This window comes from Narcine bancroftii, chromosome 1, assembly GCF_036971445.1.
Source record: "Narcine bancroftii isolate sNarBan1 chromosome 1, sNarBan1.hap1, whole genome shotgun sequence".
Taxonomy (NCBI): Eukaryota; Metazoa; Chordata; class Chondrichthyes; order Torpediniformes; family Narcinidae; genus Narcine; species Narcine bancroftii.
Window position 1 is genome coordinate 195,296,662 of NC_091469.1, and position 27,623 is coordinate 195,324,284.

The 27,623-nt window shown below is 40.6% G+C and overlaps 1 protein-coding gene across 4 annotated transcripts in view; it reads left to right on the plus strand.

The window, feature by feature from the left end:
• ntng2a (netrin g2a) overlaps nt 1–27,623 on the plus strand; it is a 99,060-nt gene that overhangs the window by 62,380 nt on the left and 9,057 nt on the right. For 2 of the 4 annotated variants that reach the window (XM_069887004.1, XM_069887015.1), the window contains 4 exons: nt 5,629–5,801; nt 7,379–7,405; nt 9,282–9,350; nt 18,031–18,066. In XM_069887004.1, coding sequence (XP_069743105.1) covers nt 5,629–5,801; nt 7,379–7,405; nt 9,282–9,350; nt 18,031–18,066 — 305 coding nt within the window. The remainder of the gene's footprint in view (nt 1–5,628; nt 5,802–7,378; nt 7,406–9,281; nt 9,351–18,030; nt 18,067–27,623) is intronic. The other 2 variants (XM_069887025.1, XM_069887033.1) reach the window with 2 other exon arrangements.

Below are 27,623 nucleotides of genomic sequence, written 5' to 3' on the forward strand. Positions count from 1 at the left end.
TACCCATACACAGACATGCATACATATCACCACAAGATAGATGCTTTCTACCTGATAAGATCCCTGCATTCTAAACATAGTACAACAAATGAATATGTAAACTAATTAATCTCAGATATGGGTGCCAAGCACATACTGCATTTTCACTCCTATCTTGCCCACATCTGTTGGTTTATTAGCTTTCTTGATGTAACAACATCAAGAGTTGTGTAGACTATAAATAGTTCAGACACCCATTCCTTGCTCAATCTGATAATACTCATTTAATATTCTGAAGCTCCTCCAGACAATCCAAAGGGTAATTCCATGTGGAACTTCTGCTGTGTATGGGCTTCAGGAAAGTGGACATGCCATGCAAATAAATTACTGTCCATATAATGATGGACTGATTCAAAGGCTCCAATATGGTTTTACATTATATGCTGTGGATAAATATAGAACTCTCCATACCAGGGGAATTTGTCAATCACAAACCACACCTTAGAATTATACATCAAGGAACAGGCCCTTTGGGCCAACTTGTCCATGCCAATCAAATTGACATTCTGGGTTAATCCATACAGACCACATCTATCTATTTGACACCTCTTCAAAAGAAAACGATCAGATTTGTGACATCTTCCACATACGAAGGCATGCTGATAACCTACAATTAGTCCCTGCCTATCCAAATTCCCTCCGTTGAGTGAACTTGGAAGGGTCAAGGAAGGATTACAATCAGTGCAAGAGAGCCCATTCAGTTAATCAATCACAGGTCAGCTTTTCAAAAGTACACCCAGTCCAGTCCTTTGTTCTTTCCAAGTAAACTAGAAAACTTTTTCTTAACTTATTTGCTAAATTTCACTACATTTCCTCCTTGCTTTGTCCCTTATTTGTCAGACACATTCAATTTTTATCCTCCAGTTCTTGACCCCTCTGTTAACATGAATAGTTTCTCTTTGCACCTTTCAACTGGACCCTTCTTAATTTTGAACACTTCTCCAAGTAGGGAGGGTACTCCAGCTTCTCCTGTCTATCCATATAACTGAAGTCCATTGACCCAAGGCAATGCTGATCAAAATTTTCTGCATGCTTTGCAAGACCTTTACAACCACTGAATTCAAAGTTCAAATTTATTGTCAAATATCACATACCACCCTGAGATACATTTCCCAGTGGGCAGAATTTCTAATCAGTAGTGCAACAAAAATTCTACTCAAGAAAAGATAAGTATATAAAAGAGGAAAATATAAACAAACTGTACAATACAGAAAATAAATACATTAAAATCTCAGTTATCCGGAATTCGAGCAACCAGCAAAAAGAAAATCAGGGGAAGATTAAAAAAAATACAAAAGCTTAAAATTGGTGCCCCCTAGCAGTTAGTTTGCCAATCACACCACACGAGCAGTTGGCAAATTCACTTATTCAGCATCTACCAATCTCCAAAGGAGATACGAGGGTTTTAAAAAAAATTGTTTTCAACAATCAATAATGTGCAAAGTAAGAGCCCTTAAATGAGTCTCTGATTGAATTTGTTGTTTAGGAGTCTGATGATGGAGGGGTAGCAACTGTCCTTATGCCTGATGGTACGAGTCTGTGGCACCTATACCTTTATCCTGATGGCAGCAACAGGAACAGTGCACGTCCTGGCTGGTGTGGATCATTAATGATTGCAGTTGCTCTCTGACGGCAGTGCTCCATGTACATTTTCTCTGTGATGGGAGAGCTTTATCAGTGATGTACTGGACTGTGTCTACTACTTTTTGCAGGGCTTTGTACTCAGAGATATTGGTGCCCCCATATTGGGCCATGAAGCAGTCAGACAGCATATTTTTCATTACACATCTATTGAAGTTTGGAAATGTTTCCAATGTCATACCAAACTCCTGAAAAAAAAAAGAGATGCTAACAACATTTGTGTTTTGGGTCCAATGAAGTTCCTCTGAAACAGGGACTCTTAGTAATTTAAATTTGCTCACTCTCTCCACCTCTATCCCCCAATGATCATTGACTTGTTTTCCCTTCCTGAAGTCCACAATCAGTTCCTTGGTTTTGGTGACATTGAGTATGAGGTTGTTGTTAGTACACCATTCAGCCAAGTTTTCAATTTCCCTCCTGTATGCTGACTCGTGGCCCCTTTTATAGAAACATAGAAGATAGGAGCAGGAGTAGGTCATTCGACCCTTCGAGCCTGCTCCGCCATTCAACGAGATCATGGCTGATCTTAAAGTTCAGTACCCCGTCCCCGCCTTTTCTCCGTAACCTTTAATACCCTTATACTGAAGAAATAGATCTAATTCCCTCTTAAATATATTTAATGAACCTGCCTCTACTGCCCTCTGTGGCAATGAATTCCACAGATTCACCACCCTCTGGGTCAAGAAATTCCTCCTCATCTCGGTCCTAAATGGTTTGCCTATTATCCTCAAACCATGGCCCCGGGTTCTGGATTTTCCCATCCTTGGAAACATCCCATCTGCATCCATTCTGTCCAGTCCTGCCAGAATTTTATATGTCTCTATGAGATCCCCTCTCAATCTTCTAAACTCCAGCGAGTACAATCCCAATTTGCGCAATCTTTCCTCATAAGTCATTCCTGCCATTCCAGGTATCAGCCTGGTGAATCGCCTCTGCACTCCCTCCATTGCAAGAACATCCTTCCTTAGATCAGGTGACCAAAATTGCACACAATACTCCAGGTGGGGTCTCACCAAGGCCCTGTACAGCTGCAGTAAGGTATCCTTGTTCCTATACTTAAACCCTCTTGATATGAAGGCCAACATACCATTTGCCTTTTTAACCGCCTGCTGTACCTGCATGCTCGCCTTCAGAGACTGGTGTACAAGTACCCCTAGGTCTCTCTGCACTTCCCCATCTCTTAATCTATTGCCATTCAAATAGTAATCTGCCCTCCGGTTTGTATTACCGAAGTGGATAACCTCACATTTATCCACATTGTAGTGCATTTGCCATGTATCTGCCCAGTCCCTCAATTTATCCAAATCACACTGGAGCTTCCTGACCCCCTCTTCCGTGCACACAACCCCTCCTAGCTTAGTGTCATCTGCTAATTTGGAGATATTACATCCAATCCCCTCATCCAGATCATTAATGTAAATTGTGAACAGCTGGGGTCCCAGTACAGATCCCTGTGGCACCCCACTGGTCACCTCCTGCCACTCAGAAAACGAGCCATTTATCCCAACTCTCTGTCTTCTACCTGCCAGCCAGTTCTCAATCCACATCAATACTTTGCCCCCAATCCCATGAGCCTTGATTTTGGAAGCCAGTCATTTATGCGGGACCTTATCGAAGGCCTTTTGGAAGTCCAGGTACACCACATCCACTGGCTCTCCCCCATCTATTTTACCTGTTACCATCTCAAAGAATTCCAATAGATTTGTCAAGTACGATTTACCTTTTGTAAATCCATGTTGACTCCGTCCGATCCCTTCTCTGCTAGTCATATGCTCCGCTATTACATCCTTAATAATGGATTCCATCATTTTGCCCACTACTGATGTAAGGCTCACCGGCCTATAATTCCCCGCTTTTTCTCTACCCCCCTTTTTAAATAGTAGGGTAACATTAGCTACCCTCCAATCCATGGGTACTGATCCTGAGTCTATCGTGTTCTGGAAAATAATTCTTAAAGCATCTGCTATCTGAATGGCCACTTCCTTAAGTACCCTAGGATGTAGATTATCAGGCTCTTGGGATTTATCTGCCTTCAATCCCATCAATTTCCCCAAGACCATGTCCTTAGAGATACTGATTTCTTTCAGTTCCTCCCTTGCATTAGTCTCTATGTTTCCCAACATCCTTGGGAGGTTATTTGTATCCTCTCTTGTAAAAACAGAACTAAAGTAAGAATTTAATTGGTCTGCCATTTCCTTATTCCCCATTATATATTCCCCTGATTCCGACTGCAAGGGACCTACTCTGGGTTTCACCAATCTTTTCCTCTTGACATATTTATAAAAGCTTTTGCAGTCGGTTTTTATATTTGCCGCAAGCTTACTTTCGTAATTTATTTTTGCTCTCTTGATTAATCCCTTTGTCCTCCTTTGGTGCATCTTGAACTGCTCCCAGTCTTCGGTTGTGGTACTTTTTTTGGCCAATTGATATGCTCTCTCTTTAGACCTAATGCTGTCTCTAATTTCCCTTGTTATCCACAGTTGAGTCATCTTTTTTGGTTTATTTTTATGCCAAACCGGTATAAATGATTTTTGGAATTTCTCCATTAGATCTGTGAATGCTTTCCATTGTCTATCCACAGTCAACTCCCCCATAAACACCACCCAATCAATCTTACTCAACTCCCATCTCATACCATCATAATTCCCTTTATTTATTTATTTATTTATTTATGTGCCCATAATACGGGACATAATTGTACACAATACTCCAATTACAGACAAACTAATGTTTTGTAGATGCTCAAAATAGCCTTTTTGCTGTTGTACACTATATGGCAGTGAAGTGCTTTAGGATGTCTTGAGTGATAAAAGAAACCACAACCAAACAGGTTTAATATCGTCAATTATTTTGTGCCACTAGGAATACCAGTAGTTATTTTAGAGAGCCTTCATTTATTTTGCTGCTTTACTACAAATAGTTTTGGCACTTCCTAGAACAGCAACTTCATGAAAATGTACAGGGCTTGAGAAACCTTAATCATTGCTTATTAAAGTCTAAAAGTGAAGTGGTATTGTAAATGTAGATGGAGATTATAGCTTAAATTTAAAAGTTGTATTCCTTTAGGTTTAAAATTATTTACAACGTTCTTGAAGTTATTTCATTGGCTTTTAAGCATTTTAACCTGTCCCACAGAGGTGAAAGTTCAGATTTAAAAGTATTTCCTCACTTTCTAATTCAAAAAAGAGAGAAATGCTTGTCTCTACATTTGGAGACAGAATTGGTAAAATATGGCTTTTTTTAAAAAAATTTGGAGAATGGGACTAGTATCCAATTTAAACAACTGAAACTTCAGACCAAATCTTAGTTTAAAAAAATTGAGCAGAATTGGCAAAATCCTGCAGTTTTCAAAAAGTAAAACATTACAGATACTGGGGCTCTGAAATATACAAAGAGAATGCTGGATATACTCAGCAGATCAGGCAACTTCTATGGAGAGAAACCAGGTGAATGTTTCAGGTGGATGACCTCAGAATGATGATTGCTTTGGTCCACTAATATGAAGTGTTGACTCTCACTTTTCACAGATGCAAACAGTGCAATTCAAGCCTTCTCGGGTTTTATTATAACCTATTTTTCCTGAAAGATTGAATCAGCCTGTATTAAAGACAATTCACTAAAAAAGGGAACATGACTGAACAAACTCCTATTTAAATTACTCATCAAATAAATGTACATAATTTAGAAGTTGATGAATACTGGGATTTATCACTGCTGCTGTTAGTTTAAACTCTGGGAATTGGCATATCGCCATGAATTACAATGGCAGATGCCTTACTTTTAATTGGAGCTGCAGATGGAGTTTCGAAGGCACACAGCACTAAACACTCGTGGCCTTTCTAATATCGTACCAGTTCCATGCTGGCACTATAGCTAAACAAGTCTCCAACAAGTCCCAGATATATCATGGTTTCACTGATGTCTTATCCCCATTGCTTCTTGTTCCAGGTGCAAGTGCAACATGCACGCAAACAGCTGCTACTTCAAGGAAGGGAACTTGATGTGTGAATGTGATCACAACACAACAGGCCAAGACTGTGGAAAGTGCAAGAAGAACTACAAAGCCAAGTCATGGCGACCAGGCAGCTACAGTCCATACCCAATGGGAACAGCCAACAGCTGTATGTATATTATTCCTTTCTTACATGCAGAAAAATGAGCACTGGAATCTATCAATTACCGGTGGAGACATTTTCTACACAGCAACTCTGAGAAGCTGGTCTTTAAAGTCATAATATTAATGTACATGGTTTGGTATCCATTTATTGATTTCTCCTCTACAAAACATCTTGGGATGATTTATCTTCATGTTAAAGGTATTCTATAAATACAAATTATTGTTTTTATAACAGTGACAGATTTATCAGTGGGAAAGGTTAAAAATCTGTCAGATTAATTGCTCTACATCACTCACTTCCTTGCTGACAGAATGCATGAAATTTTCAGCAGGCCGTATGTGCCTTGGGAAATCTTGGGCTGAAGAAGGGATCTCAGGTGCAGTGAAAATCTGCCCTTTTCTTTCCCTTCAGAGGCTGACAGCCTTGCTGTACAGCTCCTCTCAATTTTAATAGCAAAAGGTACAATAAATGAAATAATTTTCTCAAATAATTCATTGCACATGTTTGTGCACAAAACAAGTTCTAGCAAGTTAATTCCCACCATCAGCTGCCCATGGGGAGAATGGTTGAATCAAGTGGTCAGTCAGACAGAGGCTATGGAATGTCTTTCTGACACAAGTACCAAATTTTCAAACATGTAATTGGCTGCGTACTATCTTTGATGAATACACTCTCTACTCAAATAAAACTTCAGATCAAGGATTCAAATCAAGATACAATCAACCATTAAGCACTCTTTGTTTTCCAGGTCAGGTAACTCGAGTTCAAAGTTAGGGCAAAGACAGCAGAAGACATGTTAGTGGGATCATTGGAAACCAGTTGCTAAGTGCACATGAACAGTCAACAGCTTCCGACAACCCAACTCGGAATAGAAATAACAGCCAAAAGACCATGTGATTTCAGGAAAAACTGAATGGAACAAAACATTATTCACAGTTGATAAGCTCTTTATCACCCAGAAATAGGCATTTCAACCCCTTTGGGCTTTCTTACATAAAACAAGTTTGGCTGTGAGTTTACAGCAAAGGTTAAAGGTTGTGCAGTCTCAAACAATTGCTGGACACTGGCCAAAATTCTCTGTTTCTATAGCTTCAGCACATGTGACACGACTTTATAAATTGACCTATTAGCCCTACACTTTAGGTATGAATCTAGTTCACTTGCTTCACTGGTGTTAGATAAACCTCTTATCCTTCATTTCCATGAGTAAGCGGCCCAATATTCATTTACTGCAACTCTTCATCATATATCCTGACGGCTTGTCATAAGGTGTAGGGAGCACCATGCACACCATTGGTGTGACAATGGGGAAACCAATTGCCCTGTGAAATCGAGGGAAACTGTTTCTCCACAAGCGCCCAGATGGCAACATGCATCTATGAATGTTATACACAAAGCTGTTAACCCTGCGTTTTGTCAACAGCCACTCTACATCAACAAGCAACAGAGCAAAATGCAGGCCAGAGGCTAATTGCAGTACTCTCACCATCTGAGTTTAATTGTTACAGCATGGAAGGCAGACATGTGGCCCATCGAATCAATGCTAGTTTCCTTAACATCTGCTTCTGATTTCCTTTCAGGTGTGGCTGCCAGTTCCGCTTATGGCAGTAAGTACAAGGAATGGTCACTTGCCTCTACCTCTGTCCTCTCTCTTTCACCCAATGTTTTTTTAATTCAATCATAATTTTTTTTAAATCATTTTCAGTATCTTTATGTTTAACTTTTGCTTTCAAAATTTAACTTCATTCTGCAGGTTTATCTGCAACTTAATTTTTCCACAGTTTCTTCACAATATTTAACATTTTTGTAGGGAGTTTGAGAAGTGGAAACGGTTCTGACATTTCTCCCAGACAGATAGTTCATATTTTAGAATGTTGACCATCCACCTGAATGGAGAATAATTCTTTGCCCTATATCTGTAATGTATCAGCAAGACCCTGATAGGACAACAGTCAGGTGATCTTGGCTCGATTGCTATACTGTCAACTTGACTGGGTTCCCAAGTTATCTGGTGGAGGATGAGCCATCCTGCCTCCATCTCAGAGTCACCAGAACTAACATGGTATGTATCCACATCAGGTGGGGATACAAGACTCAACAGGGCAGTGAAAGGGAACTCCATGGGCTATCCGGTGGATCCCATGTTGCCATGTCGATGCTCATTAGGACAAGATGGCAAAGTAGATTGTTTCCTGGAGCTAACTCAGTTAAAGAATTGGTTACCACAGGAATTTACTACACCCATGTATTATAGACCATCAATTCAGAAAAGAAATGCAAAATAAAACATTGTTTATTTCTACTTAATTTTACTGTTGGAATTATCAGGTTTGTAAATATCCCCAAGAGCTTTGCATTTCAATTGGTAGCTTTATTTGAACAAAAGACCTTAGTCCAAGGGTGACAATCGCATTATTTCTTCTGGAAGAGGGTGTGTCTATATTTTCTGTACTTGCTTTTGCTTCTTTTGGGATATCTAAAGTGGTAAGTTTATTTATCACATTATACAGAGAGAAGGTTATTTTGCAAGCAGTCTATAACAGGTTATCTCTGACATTCATATAGCTGTGTAAAGAGCACATTTTAGATTATGGAGTTGCATTGAAAATACCAAGGGCAACATGTTAACACTGTTGTGGGGTCCATTTATGAGCCTGTTGGAAAGATACTGTCTTGAAGTCTATTGGTGCACACTGTCACATTCTTGAGCTTTCTCCCCAATGGGAGGAGGGAAAATAGTGTATGTGTCCAGGGTGTGATGGGTCTATCAGTACAGGGGCTGTTGTTCCTAGGTAGCAGAAGACATAGGTGGAGTCCATGGAAGGGAGGGAGTTTGCATTACATTCTGAGCTGCATTCATCACCTTCCATAGTTTCCAATCTGGAGCAGAGCTGCTCTCGTACCAATATTGTGATACTTCTAGTAAGTATGCTTTCAATGCTGCACCCGAAGAACTTGTTCAAGGATGAGGGGACATGCTGATCTTGGTACAAGTCTCACCTGTTAGCTGTGGCTTTTACCCATGTAAAATTGCCCATTTTACCCAAGATGGGCAATATTTCCTGAGGCCATCTACAGTTGGAATCTTCAGTTGAGCTGGAGTCCCAGGATTTGCCAGTCCACTGTGAAGTTTTGGGTCAGCAAATACAGTGGAAGGAACAGAGCAGGAGACCTTTCAATGGATTCATTCTCACATATCCCCACACCAAAGTGCTTCAATTAACAAGCAGTGGGAACTGGACCAAAGGAAGCCTTTTACTTTAAAGGGAGGATGATTTGTAAAAGTAGAATGCTGTAGAAGTGGAAAGGCATGTAAAAAAAAACCATGAAGTCCCATTTAGAGGGCAGCCTATAGATTGAAACAGACTGTCTGGGTGCCTTGTCAGAAAGTGGCCTGCTGCTGTGACAGTGGTCACAGATAACTGGTGGGGAGTCACAACTCTCATGCAGCTAAACATTTCTTTTCTTTTTACACATCTACAGTAATCCAAAAGTCTAAAGCGGTGATTCCACCTTTGGCTGCTGTCTCACAGAAGCCGCAGAAAACACCAGGTACCATCTGCTAGTTTTACAACAAACTGCACATTGCTCTCAGAACTCCCTAAAATAAGATCAATGTGGGTACAAAAATGCATTTAGTTGAACTGTGAGCCCACAAATGAAGAGTACCAATCAGACTAATATTCAGATGACTGCCCATTGAAAGAGCTACTCAATTAATCCCATTCACTCACAATCCTCTGTAAAACAAGTTGCATCTGATTAAACAGTTCACAAACATTTTCAATGCCTTGTTCAAATTGTTACATTGCAAGGCTTTACATTTCAAATATCCAGGTGTTAATTTTATATTTAAATATATATTGATAGGAGTGACTGTTTCCAGGCTCAGCAAAAAGATGCCAGCAGTAAGGGAAGCCCAATTCTAAAAGCAAGAATTTTTTCTGAAACTGGAGCCTTTTGCCTAATGATGGAGATGATACAAACCCCAAAATAACCATGATCCTAATGTGATGTGAACCCAGAATCTGATTTAATGAAGTTAACTTAACCAGAGTGAAGGTAGCTCAGCAGGATTTGCAAGTAGACCAAACTTGGATTACAAATCTAGTTTAAAATAAGGAATAATTTCAAGTACAAAATGAATGAGACTTGGATATGTTGCCTTTCGTTTGCTCCCATTAATTAAGAACAACATGAAGAGGAACTATTGGTATATTGGTTGGTGTCACTTTACAATGCAGATTATTTCAACTCCTACAATTCTGGCAATGAATGAGAAACACTTTTCCGAATAATGATTATTGGCAAAAGAAAAATTCCTTTGAATGCACCAGTAATCCTAATTACTGGACAAGATACCGAGTCTTGCTCAGCTGTCTAAACCAAATCTCTTGATTGTTTATAAGTCCATTGCCTAAGGAATAAGTAATCGAGCCATCTTCTGTCAGTATGATTGGAGATCTTATAATTGAAGGGAGTCTTGGCCTGGTTAAACCTTTCATTCTCCAGAGAGTTTAACAAAGATCCAGGATTCTGTGGTGCTGCATACTGTTTGTAACCTTGAATGCTAAGTGCTGTGGTAGTGACAGTTGTGAAGGACCATCAATAATATTTATTTTTTTTTTAAAAATCAATATTAAGTAATCCTTTTCTTTAATGCAGATGCATGTCCATAAGCATACTGAAAGGAACAAAGCTTTAATAGCAATTAAATACTTCTTTACTTAGAACTAGTACTGACCATGCCTCAAGATTGGTGACAGCTGTGTCCCATTAAAAACTCAGGGTCTCAAAGTCATCAGAACCTGGAAGAGACTTCTGACACAATACAGCAACCATTTTCTCCCAATTTGAACACCCAAATGAAAAAGAAAGCACAGGAACATGATATTCTGGTACTTTCACAAAGCAATTGTGCAAATGGTTGGAAAGGACAGGATGGAATAAGACAAAAAAGGTAAAGGATAATTTTCAGATAAGAGGAGCATCTTATAGATTTGCTGCACAATATCAAAACTGCAGGTACTATAAAAATAAGGAAGTGTTGAAAAGAACAAAGTGACTTCAGGAGCAAGAAAATAGATTAGTTTTAGTAAATGGAGATCATATAAAATTTGCTGTAGAGAACCCTGAGCTGATAGAATTTTTAAAAAAATCTAAAGATGCCAGGAATCTACTATATATTTGTGCAAGTATGTCTGTTCTCGATGCAAATCAATATGGAGCACTCTAGAAATATCCAAGGAGTTTCAGTAGGGGTAACATTTGATGCATGACCTCATTGAATTTAACCTTTAAGGTCATACAAGTTCAAAAATAACACTGAACATGCACCAGGGACACCTCAATTAATCACAGTGCTGTTCATCAAGGTACATTTAGAATAATAACAAGTGGCCAATCCCAGTTCAATATGGGCCCAAAAAAGAAAAAGCAAAGCAACATTGGCAGAAACTTTACCAAACCCCATAGAGTCAAACAAAGGAGAAAGCAAGAGACAGCTGAGGAACATCAGTCTCACCTCACCGTTGATGCCACCAGACATGCGAAGAGCAGGCAGCAGGAAACAAAAAAAAAATATTTAGGCAGAATTACCATGACATTTTTTGGGGTGGGTGTGTGTACACACATATACACAAATACGTACACATATATAGACATACATACTATACACATGCATAAAGAATTACATACACATGTACAGAAGTATATACATATAAACACATCCATACACATGTATATACATACAAACATAACACACATGTATATAAACATACATTGTCCGTCCATTTGGGCAACGACATACCGCATATACACCTGTGTCCATGGTCCTATAAGGTTATAGAGTTCTGAAATCCTGATTGGAAAACAGACATTGCAGATGTAATTAGACGTACACAAGAACTTCCTGCACTCAACATGAGAATCTCGTGTCTTTTGTATACAAAGGCTTATGTATGTAGGTACTGTACTTCCTATTATGGCTCCCAAAGGCAGCAAAACCAGAGCTAGTGATGCAGCAGCAAGAGGAAAGGGAGAAATATTGATTTGGAAGTGAAACAAAAGGTTATTAAACAAAGGTGGAAAAACAGTGAATGCTATTGCTCCCGATTTAGGCACATCGCACTCAACAATCGCAACGGTCCTCTAAAACAAAGAAAAAATTCTCCAAGCTGTTAAAGGATCTGCTCCACTGAAAGCTACATGACTAACAAAAATGCAAGAGGGACCCATATCAGATATGGGGAAATTATTAATGATGTGGATTGAAGACCAAACACAAAAGCAGGTCCCTCTCAACACGTTGACGATCACTGCAAAGGCAAGAAGCTTGTTCTAGATGCTTAAAGAAAAAGCAGGACTAGACTACGATAGAGTTTAGAGCGAGTTCTGGGTGGTTCATGCACTTCAAACAACATTTTTCATTGCATTCCGTGAAAGTGTGTGGTGAGTCTGCGAAAGCTGAAGAATAATTTGTTGAAACCTTAGATAAACTCATTGTAGAGGGAGGCTATTTGCCCCAGCAATTTAAAAAATATGGATAAAACCTCCTTATTCTGGAAAGTGAATGCCTGAAAGGACCTTTATCCATAGTCAATGCCAGGTTTTAAGGCTTTTAAAGACAGAGCGACAGTGGTGTGAGGAAGCAATGTTGATGGTTACAAGTTAAAGCCATTTCTTATTTGGCTTCGTGAAAACCCCAGGGCTTTCAAGGACATTAACAAACGCACCGTACCAGTTTATGACAGGAGCAATAAAACGTCCTGGATGACACAAATGCTGTTTCAGGATGCCCTTCTCGATTGCTACGTCAGTGAAATGGAGAAGTTTTGCATGGAAGAAAGCATTCCTTACTAAGATTTTGCTAATTGTAGACAATGCTCCAGCACATCCCCCTTACATTGGTGACCTCCCCACCAACATCAAAGTGGTGTTCCTCGCACCAAACATCACCTCTTAAATCCAGCCAATGGACTAACGGGTTATTGCAGCATTCAAGGCTACCACCTGAGGAGGACCTTTGCTTAGGCTGTTACTACAATGGATGACACTGGCAAGACACTGATGCAGTTCTGAAAGGAGTACAATATTTTCCACTGCAAAAGAACCTTGCTTGGGCCTAGGATGATGTGACCAAAGAATGCATGAATGGGAAAAAAAATACTGAAATGGTCGGTATGTGCATGATTTTAAGGGATTTGAAAAAGGTGATTGAGATTGCAAGGATTAATGGAGCTGTTTTCGACATGGTAAATAACAACCTGAACCTAGACATAAATGATGAGGACATTGAAGAACTCCTAGAGGTAGTTGGTAAGGAACTGACAAATGAAGAGTTTCTGGAGCTAGAACAGGAGTGAATAGTTAGTTGGAGGTAAGGGAAAAGAAAACTGCAGGAGGAGGAGAAGAACAAATGAAGAAGAGGTTCACTGTAAAGGGGTTAGCCAACTTCTTTGCAGACTTGAACAACTTGCTGAAGAGATGGACCCAAACACTGAATGCTTTTTACTAATGGAGAGGAATGCTCATACAGTATTTGCTGCACAAAGAAATTTACGAAGAAAAAGTAAACAACACTGGACATAATCCTGAAGAAGTTAACACCTCCCCAAGAAAAGCCTCAGCTAGGTCCTTCAGTCATTACAGAGTGACAGTTCATCAATGGAGGTTATTCAACCCAAAACTCTTCCAGTAGAGCATTATGAGAAAGTGGAGAACAGTGATGCCTGTGTCGACCTCCAGAGTAGGCCGTGGACCGCTACACGAACCTCCCCCCCTCACCGCCAGAACCGGCGATAGGAGTATTGTTTTTTTGGAGGATGGCCCCTGCGCGTAGGCTCAGATGAGTGACCGACTGGCTAAAGTCCTAGTGGGCTGGATGTAGCCAGTCAACCGTGAAGGTCTCCTCCCTGCCACTGATGTCCAACACGCAGGTGGAGTAGTTGTGTCTGATGATGCGGTATGCCCCTTCATAAGGCCACTGGAGGGATGGCTGATGTGCCCCGCATTGTACAAATACACACCCACAATCCGTAAAATTTTTGAGTATGAAAGTTCTGGCTTTGCCCTGGGCTTCATAAGGGCCAGTGTGCCTAGGCGCTCACGCTGGTGAGACAAGGTAGCTGCTGGGAGTTCCCCCATATCCTTGGATCCAGCTATGAATTTTCCTGGGATAACTAATGGCGTGCCTTAGACCAACTCAGCAGAGGATGCCTCAAGATCCTCTTTCAAGGTGATATGAATGCCTAGGAGGACCCAGGGACATTCATCGGCCCAGTGAGCCTGGACATGAGGCCAGTCTTCAGGTGCCTGTGGAATCTCTCCACCAACCCGTTGGTGACGTGCTGTGGTGTGGTGGAATTGGTTCCCCAGGGTGTTGTGCAAAGCAGCCCACAGGCTAGAAATAAATTGGGTTTCCCCCCCCCACCCCAAATTGGATGTTCGGGGACCCCAAACCGTACCACTCAAGTGTTTAACGGTACCCATGCACATGCTTCCATAGTAATTTCTGCCAACAGTACCACCTCAGGCCATCTGGTCAGCTAATCGACCATGGTCAACAAATAACATGCGCCCCTGGATATTGGTAGGGGACCCACAATATCTACATGCACATGGTTGAATCATCACCATGCTGGCTCGAAGGACTTGGTGAGAGGGGGCATTAATGTGTGTTTGAACCTTTGATGCCTGACACTGCGTGCATGTTTGGGCCCACCACGTGACCTATTTCTGGAAGCCATGCCAGACATATTTACTGGCCACCATTTTTACTGTTGACCTGATGGCAGGGTGAGCTAAATTATGGACAGAGTCAAACACCCACCTTTTCCATGCTGCCGGAATGACAGGGCGAGGCCTACTAGTCAAGGTATCGCAGAGCAATGTCTGGGTACTTGGGGCAATTTGGCCATCCTCTAGTCAGAGGCTGGTGAGTGGGATGTCGAGGTCCGTTTGCTGTGCTTTAGCCAGGGCCGCGTAGTTGATGCCTGGGGTGGCTGCGTGCACTGGTCGTGATAGAGCCTCCACATTGGACTTGCTGGCTGAAAGCAAAAGTGAGTGGCTTGTGGTTTGTGAAAATTTTGAACTTCCTGCCCTCCAGAAAGAAACAGAAATGTCAAATTGCCAGGTATAATGTTAACAGCTCCCAGTCAAAGGCACTGATCTTGAACTCTGGTGGCCTGAAGTGTTTATTGAAAAAGGCTAGTGGCTGCCACTGTCTATTAACCAGTTGCTTAAGTAGGATAGTAGTGAAGTCCTGGGTATGGGGAACTGGATACCTGTTGGGCATGGTGGCCTCGTCGAGGCAGTGGTAGTTTCCGCAAGGCCTCCAAACCCCTGCCATCTTTGGTACCAAATGGAGGGGGAGGTCCATGGACTGTTGGAGTTCAACACAATGCCGAGTTCCTCCCCCTAACCAGGTTGAGTTTCTCAGGGGGAAGGCGCTCTGATCTGGCATGGAGAAGAGGGACCTCCAAGATGATCTGGTGCCTCACCCAGTGTTTGGGCACCGCCAAGTTGATATGAGGCATAGTGGAGGGGAATTCTATAAGGATCCAAGCAAATTCATTATCAGCAGTTATCACCAAATGCAGGTGGTGGGGAGAGGGCCATGGCAATAAGTTCAGTGCCATTAAGTGAAAGGATTTGGAAAGTCTGGGCATGTTCCAGTCAATGCCCCTTAATGTCCACCAACAAGGGGTTGGCCCTGAGAAAGCCGGTGCCCAGTAACGGTTGCTGAATGGCCACTACCATGAACTTCCATGTGAAATGTTCATCTCTGAAGCAAAAGGGAATTGTGTGGATGCCAAACGTCCTGACATTAGAGTTATTGGTCGCCTTTTGTTCTTGGTGTACCTTCCCGCTGTGTGCCTTGAAATTGGACGGGGAAGAGTGTTGATTTGGGCCTCGGTAATGACCAGGAAGGGGCATCCAGACAGGGAATCCTGGGCATGGAGGAGGCTGTGTTGTCAGCCGGTCATCGCAGCCATCAACAACAGCTGGCTTTGGTGTTCCCCTGGAACGTGCAGGGAGAGTGGCATCGATGGGCCTTGGAATCCCACTTTGATGATAAAAAACAATACTGCTCACCGGTGGGTTCCGTCGCTCAGGTGGTTGGTTAGTTGCTGTTACTGAGGCATCATCACCTGTTCTAGCATAGCATGTCCGCTCAGACTGCTCCCTTTCTGAGGTCATCAAAGTCCTCTTCTACAATGAGCTTCAGGCATCCACTCCACAAAGATCTGCTAAAACAGTGGGCAAGAGGTGTTGCCATCATTGAGAGCGTACATGTCACTCATGATGGCAGAAGGAGTCTGACCCCCAAACTGTCCATATGCAACAGTGGGGTTGCGCACTCACGCTTTAAGAGCCCGAAAGTGCAGGTTAACAGCTCCTCGATGGCCATATACTTGCCTTGTTCCAGGGGCTGCTGAAGGAAGTTGATGATCCGAGATGCGGTGTCCTGGTTGTGGGTAGGAGTAGTGTGTCGTCAGCAGAGATCTGGTGAATGGCAAACTGTGCCTTGGCTTGCTGGAACTACGCCCATAGTTGTGCTGTCCAGAAGTCCGGCAGCTTCAATGATACCACTTTGATTGCAGGCTTATCTCCCATCATTGAGTTCGGACCAGTCAGGATCACCACTGTAGCACACTCCTATGGTTATAGCTCAAAGAAAGAGACTCACATGGAGAGAGTGCAGTCGACACCGAGTTTATTCAGCTATTTGCTCTGCCTTTTATAGGCTGACTGCCACATTACCATGGGTGTGGTTTGTGATCTGCCAGCCGTGGACAGAATGTAGGTGCAGGTATTAATTATTCTTTATTGGTCATGTGCACTTGGAACTATAACCAACCCCATCCAGTTAAATTGTTGCAAATTACTATGTACATTTTCTTTTTAAAATGGTTAATGCATTGAAATATTTCTCGCATATGCTGAGTGAGAGATATAAAATGGATCACTGGAGTTTTACTTCATAAAGGGAGAACCAGAGCAGAAGAATTATTTTTCAGCAAGAACTGGAAAGATTAAGATACGGTCAGAAAGGTCAAAATGCTGAAGGGGTTTGATATAAATTTTCCAATAGAAAGAGAGTCAGTTTCAAAGAAATGTACTTTTAAGATCAAAGCCAAAAGAACAAAACAAGAGGTTTGGAGGTATCAACATAACACATGACATAGCTTTTAAAAGGGGATCAACATTTATATTAAAAAAATCAGGAACATCCATTATCAGAAGTCTTTAAGAATAATTTATTGAAAGCCCCAGGTGCAATGGATTGGCTCTTGTGTAATTCTGCATTTGTAATCTTCAGTGTGAAGACCAAGATTGAATCAGCCATGACCTTATTCAAAGGCAGAGCTGATTCAACAGGGTGAAAGACCCATTCCTGCTGCACTTTCTGATCCTGGTGAAGTTTGGGAAACAGCCTACCAGTATTGCCAGTTTAAAAAGTATTTAAGAAATTGTTTCCTTCAGTGGAATTTCATGCCCAAGACCACACAGAATGAAATAATGGCAGTATCAGCTCCTTTCATATGGAAACCATAACCAGGCATACAGACATCCTCTCCTGCATTAGACCAGGAGCAGAAGCAGCATTGATCATTTCATTACTCAAATTGATCATCAAAACTATCAATATTCCTGGTACAATATTCAAAGATCACAGCTTTGTGGAACTGATCCATTCCCTGTAGTCTTATTATCCACTATGCATGGTCTAATCCTCTATGCTGAATCTCATTCCCTTAATACTAGTCAATAGCACCAACTCATTTCTATAATTCAGCATGTGTGTAAATTAGCAGTTAGCTGTAGGCCTTGTGAGCAGAATTTTCCTCAAAATGTTATGCTCAATCTGCCTTTCTTCTGCTCCAATGAAAGAAGAAATCATTTCACATCCTGCTAAGAGGGCCAAAAAATGCAATTCGACACTAGTTATTAATAATCAGTAATAAATACCATAGTCAAATATGTCGAGAAATATTTAACATGACAGACCCTTACTATTGGGCTTAAGCAATTTTAATTGATATTAAATATAATCATTTCCTTATCACTAGTTACATTGAAATCAAACTCTCCATACCGACTAGTGCTTCTATCATTAGTCATCTTTCAGTGAACGTAGCTTCATAGCATTAGTAACCGAAACAAGTTTGGAAACTTATTCATGGATTCTAACCATCCTTGTAAATTGTGCTTATGTTTCTTGTTCAAGGACTTGTACCAACTGCTCAGCAAGAATTTAAAAAGGGTGAGTTTATTATTGTGATTAGAATAGCATGGTGGTATTTATCAGTTATAAATGAAAGCCTGCTTGCAACTGTACTCTTTGAGAGTTTAAAAGTCTTTATGTAGATCTTATTTCATGTGCAATTAATTTATTCTGGATTATATTGACTATATATTTCCTACAGCTTCCCAAATTCAATGCTATCAGGCAATTCTAGCACAGGCAACAAAGCTGAGCATAATTTTGAACTTGTACAAAGTCCACCCCTCACAATTCCAGCTAGAGTCACTCCATTTCGATAATGCCACTTTGTTGTTGTGTAGCCCCACAAATCCCAAACCTTACACCAGGTGACACTTTTCCATCAATTGCATGCAACCTCAATTTTCTACCTCCAACTCCCATCTTCATTTACTTTATATTTTTCAAATTCTTATTTCCTTTATTAGCTTCACCCAAATTCTGTCAAAGAGTTAAAACCCACTTGGGTCTGTTCTAATGGCTATATTTTCTTTGTCAAGTGATCAATTATCTTAAATTGCCACAGTCTTTGGAAAATGTCAGCCATGTACAACAGTGGACTTCTTGTTAGGTTAGTTCCCTGCAGATATCAGCAGCTAGAGGATAATTCTGTGAAAGAAATATTCCCACAAAAGGCCAGTTTGCTGCACGTCTCCCCAGGTTTGCACTAACCCCATGTACACTCAAGGATCAGCATAGCTGAGTGACACAACTAGCTTGTCTGTACAGTGCAAAAAATTTTTTTTAAATGACTTTCTAACATCGAATGCATTTTCATCCTTTTACACAACATGCTTGACAGTACATGGTTACAACTAAATTAGAAGTGCTGTATTGATTAATTGAAGCTACTAGTGATGGATCCAGAGATGGGGTTGATTAATTACATGACCTGCTTCTTGCAACATTTTAATCTGACATAATGAAATTGGTTTGGATTAAAGTAACCAGTCAAAAGAATGAATCCCAGTCATTCATTCCACATTAAAATCTGACTGCTTGCACCCTAACCTGTTACTCATCCTAGGCCTGCTGCTCTCACTAGCTCCTGTTAAAATTTACATCGGTTTTCAAACTATTTCACTCCCACATCCCTCCCCGTCTTTGTATTCTCTCCTAACCAGCAACCTCACTCCTCCACTTCTGCCCATACACCACTCTTAGCAACCAACTTTCCAGTCACTTACCTTCTTAAATATACACCCCAAAACCCACATCCCTGACCGAGCTTTTGGTCATCTTTCCTACCATCTTCCCTGATGTATTGATAACACTCGAACTAGAATGGGCAATATCAAAGACAATGGAAGCCATTGAATTCTTCGTTGGAAAAATTAAATATTCTGACAAATTCAAATGAAACACATTTTCATTTGGTACATTTACTGGGAGAACCCATAATCCTTTCATGCACATCATAGGATTTAGTATCTAGTTCACTGTAAAGATAAACTAATAAATATAAAAACATAAGCAATTTCACATATAGGATGAAATTATCTTACTGATAGATAGCTTTCAATTTGAAATGCAAAATACCTGACACATTAGACTACATGATAGCATACTGGTTGCTTACAAGGAGGACACACCTCAGTGTCAGGACAAGTAAAAAAATGGTGAGTTTAAGGAAAATACTCTGTCCAGTAACAATAGCACAACTCAGAAGTTTTAATCTAGAGTGATCCCTGAGATATTCCATATCAATAGAGCATTATCTGTAAAGTATGCACTCAAGTATACACTTGATAACAGATGTTTCTACTAAGTGAATGAAGAGAGATTTCCTTCTAATAACTTGATTGATTTGCTTCCTTTTGAAATTTCTTCAGGGGAACTCTTATCCACAAAATGAAGCATTCAACGGGTTTCCTATATTATACTCCACCACTGGGCACAAATCTCATATTCAGTCCGGAGTACTTCAATTCATTTTCAGTACAGAGGGTCTTGTCCTCCACCACTGCCCACCTCCCCCACCCATCATGGGATATGTTTGTTCTATAAAGTACCCTACCTAATTATCTGAATCTGCAGGAAATCTTGCCAGGTTTGTCATAATCTAGTCATGAAGATGTTAATGTTGTACAGCAATAAACACAACACCCCTGGATATTCAGTCTCAGCTGAGCTGTATCTCCACAAGGAATTCATTCAACCGTGTACCAGATAACAGATATATTTGCTTGCACCCCCACAGTAAATAAATTACCCCTATCCAAATAAACTAATCTTTTTTCTTCTGATGCATTCAATATTTCTCTTCCTCCAAATACAACAAGATACTGTACAACATTCTACAAGGAAAACAGTGGCTCAGGTTTGTTGAACGATCGACATTGATATGCGACATGAGAAGGTCAGGGCCTACACTACGAGTAATGAAGGGAATAGATTCAGGGCAGGCTATACATTATCCCGAGAGACAAGTTCATTGACAAATTAATCCTTGCCTCTCGGATTCTTTCCCAGCTCCTGCTGGTAATATGAATGTCTTGTATGAGCGCTGGTGTTATTTTATAATGAGCAATGACTTTCCTTAAAAGGGCACCAGATCTAATCTGTTGTTTAAAACCCTAATTTGCAGAATAATGTTGGATAGTCAGTGCCATTTTCAAAACTGACTCACACAATCTAATAGGTGTTTGCAATCATTTAAATATACAAATAATCACATCATTTTCAGCAGGCAAAACTAGCAATGAGGAATACAGAGAGTCACAATCTTAAACAGCATAGTTTCCAGTGACTGAAATGCTACTGCAGTATATTTCTGTCAGTAAGAATAAACACAACTTCATTTCTTACAAATAATAAATTTAAAATTATTTATTGGAATTAAAACAATTGTAAAGCTAACATAATGCATGTCATTTGGTTTTAATTTGTTCACAGACACAACCAGAAGGAGAAATGATTTTGTTGTTGAGATTCTGGGAGAATATAAAATATGAAGTGACTACAAAGCAAAGAGTCCAGCATCAGTTGAAATGCCTGAACATTTAAAAAAAATTAGGAGTAGATCATCTAGCCCAGGGGTGTCAAACTCAAATTCATGGAGGGCCAAAATTAAAAACTTGGACTAAGTCGAGGGCCGAACTAAATATTTTTTGAAAATTTTCAATAACATCTGCATGTCTTCTCTTCTTTCAACAAATGTAATGTTAAACTTTTTCTTATTAAAATAAATGTTTAATAATAGTTTTGGATAAACTCTTTCCAGAAGCATTAACAAATGAGAAATAAAATATTCAATAAATAATATTTCTCTATAGAGGATTTGTCAAATGTTGCTAGTGTGCTGAGGGTTTAAAGATAGAATGTATCCCATGTTACTGAAAGAAATAGTAGAAGTTGGAGTCAAGGCTTTGGCAATAATTTACCAAAATTCTCTGGACAGGTCCTGGTGGATTGGAAAATGGTGAATGTCATGCCACTATTCAAAAAAAGGATGTAGGCAAAAGGCAGGGAACTATAGGTCAATTAGTTCAAGATCTGTAATTGGGAAAATGCTTGAAGCCATCATTAAAAAAAAAATAGCGAGGCATCTGGAGTGAAATAGATCCGTCAGGCAGATGTGGCACAGATTCAGCAAAGGTAGGTCCTGTTTGGCAAATTTATTGGAACTCTTTTAAAAATATAACGAGCATGATAGATAGAGATGACCAAGTGGACATAGTTTACCTAGATTTCCTTAAGGAGTTCAATAAGATGCTGCATAAAAGACATACAGAAGATGAGGGTCCATGAATTCAAGGTGATATATTAGCATGAATAGAGGAATGGTTAACCAATAGAAAGCAGAGAGTTGGGACACGGGTGTTTATCTGGTTGGCAATTAGTGGTGAGCCTGAAACTGATCACAATCAACATAAACATCCTGGAAGAGGGGACAATGTGTCATGAACATCCTGGAAGAGGGGACAATGTGTCATGAACATCCTGGAAGAGGGGACAATGTGTCATGAACATCCTGGAAGAGGGGACAATGTGTCATGAACATCCTGGAAGAGGGGACAATGTGTCATGAATCTAAGTTTACAGATAACACTAAATTGAGTGGAAAAGCAAATTGTGCTGAAGATACATAGAGTCTACAGAGAGATATAGATAGGTTAACTGAGTGGGCAAGTGTCTGGCAGAAGGAGTACAATGTTGGAAAATGTGAGGTTATCCATTTTGGAAGGAAAAATGGAAGATTAGAATATTATTTAAATGGCAAGAGATTGCAACCTACTGCCACGTAGAAGTGCTTGTGCATGAATTGTAAAAAGTTGGTTTGCAGGTGCAGTAGGGTATCAAGAAAGCAAATGGAATGTTGGCCTTCATTGCTAGAGGGATTAAATTTAAGAGCAGGAAGGTTATGCTGATGCTTTCGGTACTGGTGAGACTGGATCTGAAGTACTGCGTGCAGTTCTGGTCTCCTGACCTGAGGAAGGATGTACTGACTTTGGAGGCTGCGCAAAGGAGGTTCACCAAGTTGATTCCAGAGATGAGCCTATGAAGAGAGATGGAGTCATCTGGGACTGTACTCACTGGAATTTAGAAGAATGAGAAGGGATCTTGTAGAGACAAAATTATGAAAGGCATAGATAAAATGGAGGTAGGCAAGTTGTTTACATTGGTAGAGGAAACCAAAACTAGGGGCACAGCCTCAAGATTTAGGGTAGTAGATTCAGGATGGAGATGAGTAGGAACTGCTTTTCCCAGAGTGGTAAATCTGTGGAATTCACTGCCCATTGAAGCAGTGGAGGCAACTTAGTAAATATATTTAAGACAAAAATAGATTTTTACACAGTAAGGAAATTAAAGAATATGGGGAAAAGGCAGGTAGGTGGAGATGAACCCAACATTAGATCAGCAATGATCACATTAAATGCTGGAGCAGGCTTGTTGGGCTGGATGGCCTACTCCTGCTTCTATTTCTTATGTTCTTAACCTAGACCTCTGGTTTGCATCTCTCCTAACCTCAGTGGAAAAAAGCCTACTTGCATTTACCCACCATAATTTTGTATACCTCTATCAAATCGCCCCTCATTCTTCTACACACCAGGGAATAAAGTCCTAACCTGTTTATCCTTCTGCTGCAACTCAATTCCTAAAGTCTGGTCATCATCCCCGTAAATCTTCTCTGCACTCTTTCAATCTTATTGCTATCTTTCCTGTAGTTAGGTGACCAAAATTGCACACAATACTCCAAATTTGGCCTCACCAATGTCTTATACACCCAGTACTTTGATTTACGAAGGTCAATATGTCAAAAGCTCCCTTTACCACCCTGTGACGTCACTTTTGGGGAATTGTTTATCTGTATTCCCAGATCCTTCTGTTCTACCACACTCCTCCATGCCTTACTATTTACCATGCATGTCCTTTCTTGGTTTTTCCTTCCAAAATGTCAACACCTCACACTTGTCTACATTAAATTCCATCTGCAATTTTTCAGCCCATTTTTCCAACTGGCCCAGATCCCTCTGCAAGCTTTGAAAGCCTTCTTCACTGTCCACAATACTTCCAAATCTTAGTGTCATCTGCAAACTTGATGATCCAATTTATCACATTATCATCCAGATCACTGATGTAGATGACAAACAGCAATGGTCACAGCACTGATCCCTGAGGCACACCACTAGTCACAGGGCTCCAGCCTGAGAAGCCATCATCTACCACTACTCTCTGGCTTCTCCGTATAGCCAATGTTAAATCTAGTTTACTACTTTACCATGAATATCCAGCATCTGAACCTTCCTGACTAACCTTCCATGTGGAAACTTGTCAAATGCCTTACTAAAGTCCATGTAGACAACATCGACAGCCTTTCTCCTTCATGAACTTTCCTTGTAACCTCCTTTAATCTTCATGAAGGATTAGGAGAGGGTACAGTATTACATAGTGACAAATGGATCAACAAGTCACCACAAGGACAAACTGGGGACTCTCAATAATCATCTAAATACCCACAAGTAGAGAGTAATCATTTTCTCTACAAATGTGAACAAGGTAGATACTGACCATACCTTATAAAACGTTGATTGTATTACAAAAATGACACTCATCTTAAGTACTGCTTTTATACAACCTTGCCATTAGTTTGTGTATCCTGTACTCCTTTCACAAAAAAGGCAGGCATAACGTGTGCTCCTGCCCTTTCGATGACACTGACCAAATCTGAACACTAGCCTCAGAAATCACACCCTTTCCAACGAATTTAGACATATTAGACAGACCATTTTGGCCCACGAGTCCGCGCTGCCCAATTAACCTCCGGTGGGAGGAAACCAGCGAGAACGTCCAAAATCCTTACAGGCGGCGCGGGATTCGACCTCCTGGCGCTGTGAAGACGTTGCACTGAGCGGCTGCGGCGCCCCACCACGACTGCCAACCAATCTGCTCGCTCCCACTTCATCAGGGACCTGCTTGAAGGCGAGGGTCTCGGGAGGCGTTCCCATTGGACACACTCGCCCAAAGTCAAACTGACCCTGACCTGCGCAGGGCATTGGAGAGCAGGCGGTAAAGGACATTAAAAGGCAAAATAGTCAGAGAAAGGTCGTCATGTTTCTACTGAGAAGAGCACGCGGAAGGCTTAAAGCACTCCTGACATTAACTGCAGCGCAATCTGCTTAATGATAAATAACGAGGCATTAATACACCATAATAAACAGATTAACATTTGAAAAGGTGACGGCGAGGATAGTTTAATCTGCCTCCTTGAGTTACTCGAAAGTAGCAGACTCCGCAATTATTCAGTTTAAGATCATTAGATCTTAAATGGAACAGATCGAAGCCTTCATCGAAATGGATGGAAGCTCCTCCAGCCTTTGTTTAAGAACTGCATCTTAAATGCCAATGGGGTGGGGGGGAGAGGAGATGGAGACACCCGCCGCTTCTCCTACCTGAGAGTCTGGGTGAGCTTTGAGTCGAAGTTCTCGGCGCAGTTTGTTCTACGATAAAACTGCGAAAGAATCAGAAGCCAACACCGAACATGGAGGGAGCAGATTCAAGCCCATCACGAGACGCTGCTCTAATTGGACTCGTCCCATTTTAGCGGCTTCAGTACCAACTCTTGTCTGCTTTTAAAAGTTTCAAAAGTAAAATCTCTTCAATCTCGCCGAACTGATTTTCCGGCGAATTGCACAAATAATTATGCACAAGCAAACATTACACGCCGTTAACTGAATTCACTTTATATTTAAAATACATTTCCTCCAATGACATTTGTAGAGGAAACAATGTCCCAATAAAATAACCTCTGGTCGACGTGGCCAGTGAGCTATTATGCGCCTTTTAGCTGTTCCGACACCAAATGAATTAGCCCCATGTTTCTAACGGCTTTGAGTTGACCGTCGTCTATTGTTTGTCCATGCTGTTAGAATCTAGATTTTTTAAATAGAGAGATTCTCCAATTCATCGGCTGAACTCTCTGTTTTACAAAGGAATAAAGGAAGACTTCTAGGTAGTTTCAAAACGATGACTTTTTTTCTGAATAAATAAATGTCCTGGGTGGGAGACTAATGGCTTGGACGTGCTGCAGATTTATTATCAGGGCGCGGGCTCGAGTGAAACTGTCCAGCCAGAAAGATACGACAAAGTTTCAGAAGTTTTTGGTCACTCGCTTAGTTTGGGATGGTTGCCAATATTAATGCTTGGAACACCCTCTCCCAAAGATCCTCACCTCAATTCACCCCTCAAGCCCTATGAAACCTTCTTATGTGAAGGGCAATTCCAAAAGTCAATGGTATTCCACCCCAACAATCTAAATGGACATGTTCAAATGAGAGATGCAGAAAATCTGGTGAATTGCAAAGTCGCTCTGGCATCTTAAAGTCCACTATCAACTCTGATACCGCATTTGGGAAGAAATCACAAAATATTGCTTTCTTATGGAAAGTAGCAGTTCATTGAAAAACGAGGATAATTAAGAACGGTATTGCAATTTCCACATTATATTGTTCGGTTGTCGTTTCGTGCAGTTCATTGGTTTGATTGCTATAGTTTCATAATCGCAATGGGGGCGGGTGACATTTTTTAATACTGTACTTTATTTAAAATAAAACCACTTAGCAAGCATATTACAACATTTCAAACTTAATCCAAATACATGTGGTATTTTATCAAAAAGAAAAAAATAGAGTAAAGAAATACAAAGGAAAGGAAAACCTCCTATAACCCCCCCCCCACCCCAAATCCCCCACAAACTAGAAGAAAAAGAAGAGGGACAAGAAATCTACAGCAGGAGCTCTTCACTTTCTGATACTTTTAAACATAACTCTTCATAGAGACCTATAAGTGAAAGAGTATTTGAGATTCATTTACATTTTAATACCATTAGTTTGTAAATATGGGCTCCATATTTAACAAAATGTATGATATTTATCTCTTAAATTATAAGTAATTTTCTCAAGTGGAATACAACTCCAAACTTCTTCATGCCATCTGTCCATTCTCAGATCAGTATCAGACTTCCAAGTTATTGCAATATATTTTCTAGCCATTGCCAAGGCAATTTGAACAAACTTTACTTGCTATATATTCAATTTTAATGTAGTTTTAATCCCTCTAACATCTCCCAGTAAAAATAACATTGGATCCTGTGGGAATCTTACGCCAGTTATTTGTTCTAATAAATTACCCATTTCAAGGCAAAGTGTGTGTGTGTGTGTGGGGGGGGGGGGGGGTGGAAGAGTGACATTAAGGTTCACTTTACACTGAACAATGGGGATTTTCAACCCTGCTTCCCAACTGTGCCTCCATTAATTTGATTAAACCAGCCAACAACACAGCCACTCACTCTGCCAGATTTCTCCCCAGGGAAGACAACCCTCAACTACTCCAATTTCATTTTGTCTTAGCCCTTCCTAGCCCATCACCATCCCAACATAATTTCTTATCAAAGATGGGCTCAGTTGCCAAAGCCATGTTGGAATTCACCAGCTCCTCTTGCATATCCCATTTAAACATCTTCAAAGCTCTCCCAATCTCGTATTCATTTCTCAATCTATTAAACATGTCATATAAACACAATTCATATCACTGCAGCTCTGCTGACCTGTATTTCACTCCACTGGACCTTCATCCAGTCTTTATTACTTCCCTCTCCCACCTCTGCAAGGTTTGATTCACTTGTACTTCCTTTACCAACTTCCCAACTCCTCTTTATATTTCATCTTTTCCAAACCTCAATCAGCTTTGCCAACTTCTAATAACTACACAACTCATGGCACAAACATCATGTTTTGAACACAATGCAAACTGCCATTGGATTCAAAATCTTCACAATTCTGGCCTTAACCTTTCAATATCACACTGCAGACATCTCTGTGAGTGCCATCTCAAGAAGGCAGCTAACATTCTTAAAGGTCCCCATCACTCTGGTCACAACCTCTTCTCATTGCTACAACCAGAACCTCAAGGTTCAAGAACTGTTTCTTTCCAATAGACTACTCCAATGGACTGTCGGCATGATTGCAAGATACTTTTTGCACTTGGATTACTGTGAATATTGTTATGAGCCCAGGGGACCCCAAAACCCAGCACCAATAGATATTCACCAAGACAAA